General features: G+C 38.6%; 1 protein-coding gene across 1 annotated transcript in view; it reads right to left on the bottom strand.

The window, feature by feature from the left end:
• The window catches only part of SYNE1 (spectrin repeat containing, nuclear envelope 1), a 407398-nt gene that overhangs the window by 298778 nt on the left and 104553 nt on the right, over positions 1-4067 (bottom strand). Inside the window, exons 6-7 of the mRNA XM_014532125.1 lie at positions 2744-2836; positions 506-684 (exon numbers count right to left, since the gene is read on the bottom strand). Coding sequence (XP_014387611.1) covers positions 506-684; positions 2744-2836 — 272 coding nt within the window. The remainder of the gene's footprint in view (positions 1-505; positions 685-2743; positions 2837-4067) is intronic.

A 4067-nucleotide genomic window follows, 5' to 3' on the forward strand; every position in this document is an offset into this window, starting at 1 on the left:
AAATCCACATTCCAGCTAGAAGATGAAACCAAAGCATAAATGAATAAATAAAATTGCTAGGAACTTTCAGGAAATAATAGCATGTATATTTCAAAATGTGAACCTTAGTTCACATTATTACTAAAGGGGACCCAATAGTCTTACAACAAGATAACCAAGTTTAAATCTTAAATGTATTTGTGTAAAGATTATTTAATAGGAGCAAAAGTCCAAAGCAATGACTTTAATAGAATTATCCTGCATGCTACTAATTAAAGCGTAGGGATTAAATGACTTAATCAGACCTAGTGACATAAATGAAGAAGGAACTGGTTTTATCACAGCATTTTCCTAGAGTATTAGTATTTAAATTTTAGCTCAAGGAAAGAATGAAACGAGACCTGAAGCAAAGCCATTCACTCAAATGCCTCTTCAAATTTTGCAGTCATGGGAAGATGCACGCGGTATGCATTGATAACTCACATTCTTCAAGGGTTTCAAATGTAACCCAACTCCCGGGACTTACTTGGCTGCTGTGTACTGAACCCACTTTAACAAAGCCTTCTTGGCGTTTCCTTGGATCTTGGTGGCCACCTTCCGCTTGCTGGGGGGGCTGGCGGCCTCGGAGCTGACCGTGCTGTCCACAGAGGACGTGCTGCTGGACAGGGTCTGCAGCTGCGGCAGGTTGCTGGTCAGCTCCTCGATCTATGTGGGCGGCAAAGGTGGGCGAAGATTTAGGAATTATCTTTGTTCTTCTTTCCTTGGATGTTTCACTTTTCTAACTAAAAATACTTTATCTTAACTCCCTTAACACTGTTGACAAAAGGTAAGTTTTTAAAGGGCAGGATGGGTGGATGTCCTACTCCTTGTACTTCTTGCTGTATTTAGAACTACACCTCTGTGTCTTATGCACAGTAATAAACACTCTAATCCATGCGAATTAATAAATAAAACCTAACAGTTATCCAAACGCATGGAACATACAACACCAAAAGGGAAGCCTAATGTGAACTGCAGGCTTTGATTGATAATGATGTGTCAATATAGGCTCATTAATTCTCAAAAATATATGGCTCTGGTCAGGATGTTGATTATGGGGTGGCAATGCATGTGTGGGTGTAGGGTTATAGAGGAAATATCTGTACCTTAGGTTAAATTTTGCTGTAAACATAAAGCTGCTCTAAAAAAATGAAGGCTAGGCTGGCCAGTGTGGCTCAGTGGTTGAGCATTGACCTGTGAACCAGGAGGTCAGAGTTTGATTCCCGGTTAGGGCTCATGCCTGGGACGTGGGCTCGATCCCCAGTGTGGGGCATGCAGGAGGCAGCAAATCAATGATTTTCTCTTATCATTGATGTTTCCATCTCTCTCTCCCTCTCCCTTCCTCTCAGAAATCAATAAAAAATATATTTTAAGAAATGAAGGCTAGAACTGTTATTCTGGATGGGATGGCAGGTTAATTTCTCTCCTTAATGTCTAACAGGAGCATAGACCTGCTTCCTTTCAGACAAAGAAAAGCGTTCTGAACTTGCTATAGCAATATTTCATCTTCACTGCGTCCTGCCCACTTTCCAGATCGGGTACTTATGCCAGAATTCTTCAGGGAGGTACATGTACAACTGCTTTAGAGAGAAGAGGAGGAAATTCTGCTACCAAAACCTATGTATGCGTGAAGGTCAGATTTCTGCCAGCTTGAGAATCAACCTCAAAAGTAAGACAAATGACAGCATTATTAAAATGCCCACCATTACTTCCCTCCATGACATTATATCAACTAATAAGGGAGCTATGGCACAATACCTGGAAGTAGAGAATAATGGTCCACACCAGTCCCAGAACTATTGAGGGTCGGCCGTCGGCAATATCAGTGGAGTTAATGTTGACTAATTTGATCTGTTTAAAAAGAAACACTGTACTAGCAATGCACTAGAGATTATAACCCATTTCATTATGCAATGATGCGCACTTTATTAGACATCAATAAGACTTGGTCATGCCTGTGTAGTGATACACACGAGTAAGTAGGAATTCTCAAAAATATATGGCTCTGGTCAGGATGTTGATTATGGGGTGGCAATGCATGTGTGGGTGTAGGGTTATAGAGGAAATCTCTGTACCTTAGGTTCAATTTTGCTGTAAACAAAAGCTGCTCTAAAAAATGAAGGCTAGACTGGCCAGTGTGGTTCAGTGGTTCAGCATTGACCTGTGAACCAGGAGGTCACAGTTTGATTCCCTGTTAGGGCCCATGCCTGGGATGTGGGCTCGATTTTCAGTATGGGGCATGCAGGAGGCAGCGAATCAATGATTTTCTCTCATCATTGATGTTTCTATCTCTCTCTCCTTCTCCCTTCCTCTCAGAAATCAATAAAAAATATATTGTAAGAAATGAAGGCTAGAACTGTTATTCTGGATGGGATGGCAAGTTAATTTCTCTCCTTAATGTCTAATAGGAGCAAAGACCTGCTCCCTTTCAGACAAAGAAAAATGTTCTGAACGTGCTATAGCAATATTTCATCTTCACTGTGTCCTGCCCTCTTTTCAGATTGGGTACTTATGCCAGAATTCTTCAGGGAGGTACATGTACAACTGCTTTAGAGAGAAGAGGAGGAAATTCTGCTACCAAAACCTATGTATGCGTGAAGGTCAGATTTCTGCCAGCTTGAGAATCAACCTCAAAAGTAAGACAAATGACAGCATTATTAAAATGCCCACCATTACTTCCCTCCATGACATTATATCAACTAATAAGGGAGCTATGGCACAATACCTGGAAGTAGAGAATAATGGTCCACACCAGTCCCAGAACTATTGAGGGTCTGCCGTCGGCAATATCAGTGGAGTTAATGTTGACTAATTTGATCTGTTTAAAAAGAAACACTGTACTAGCAATGCACTAGAGATTATAACCCATTTCATTATGCAATGATGCGCACTTTATTAGACATCAATAAGACTTGGTCATGCCTGTGTAGTGATACACACGAGTAAGTAGGGTGAGCCATAATAAAAGCAACAAACACATGGTTTCAGTGGGAATTTCAGGAGCATTCATTAGGTGCACACAATAAAATTAACCACAAAATGAAATTAAAAACTTTAAATTGAAAAATATGACATCATGCAAGGGATTACCAACAAAATACCAGACAGAAAAAAAAAAGAAAAGGTTATTCTTTACATTCAAAACTTGACTGGAACTTAAAAGAAACTGTGATGAATAATTTAAGAAGATGCACTTACTTTGAAGTTTGTTACCAAATAGCATGAAACTTATGTTCTCTTTTACCTATAAAAGTCAGGAGTTAAAAATTCTAAAATTTGTACTAACCGGTGATCCTCTGTACATGGACTGACATGAAAGGCAAAGGGAGAAGATGATATATACAAAAAATAATCTTTGAAAACCAGCATTATTTGTTCAAAGGGAATAAAAATGTAGGAAGTAAATTTAGAGCATTATTTGCAGAATACATTTTAAAGACAAATGAAAGCCAAGAAGTAGTAAAATAGAAAGAGACTGATAGTGTTTAGTTCCCTATTTGGGGCACTGATAATTATAAACTATTCAAGACACGTGTCAAAAAAAGTTATTTCCTCAGTCCTAGCAAAATGAATTTTATCTCAGTCAATCACCATAGAATACAATTAGAACTACTTATCCTTTTATAATCTCCAAACAAAGACAAAATTAATAATAAAGTACTTCTTAAACTTCTAGCTCAATAATTCTCAGCCACAATTTCATTAGCTGTTTTATTAGTTGCATCACTGTTTCTGTTTGAATGATATTAGAAGTAACCTAAGTGCTCATTCATAGGGGAGTGGTTAAATAAACTCTGGTACATCCAGACCATAGAATACTATGCGAAGATGAATGAGGAAGCTGTCCATGAACTGACTCAGATGGTTTCTAGGGTGTGCTGTTAAATTTAAAAAGCAAAGTGTGAGAGTACATCAATAGCACACGCCCCTCATTTCAAAAAGAAGGTGGTATATGAAGAAACATCTGCTCATCTGTGCAAAAGAAATACAAGCATAATAAATGAGAAACTAGAGAGATTAGTTACCTAGACCAGTGGTCGGCAAACTGC

The sequence above is a fragment of the Myotis brandtii genome, unplaced genomic scaffold, assembly GCF_000412655.1.
Source record: "Myotis brandtii unplaced genomic scaffold, ASM41265v1 scaffold847, whole genome shotgun sequence".
NCBI classification, from domain to species: domain Eukaryota; kingdom Metazoa; phylum Chordata; class Mammalia; order Chiroptera; family Vespertilionidae; genus Myotis; species Myotis brandtii.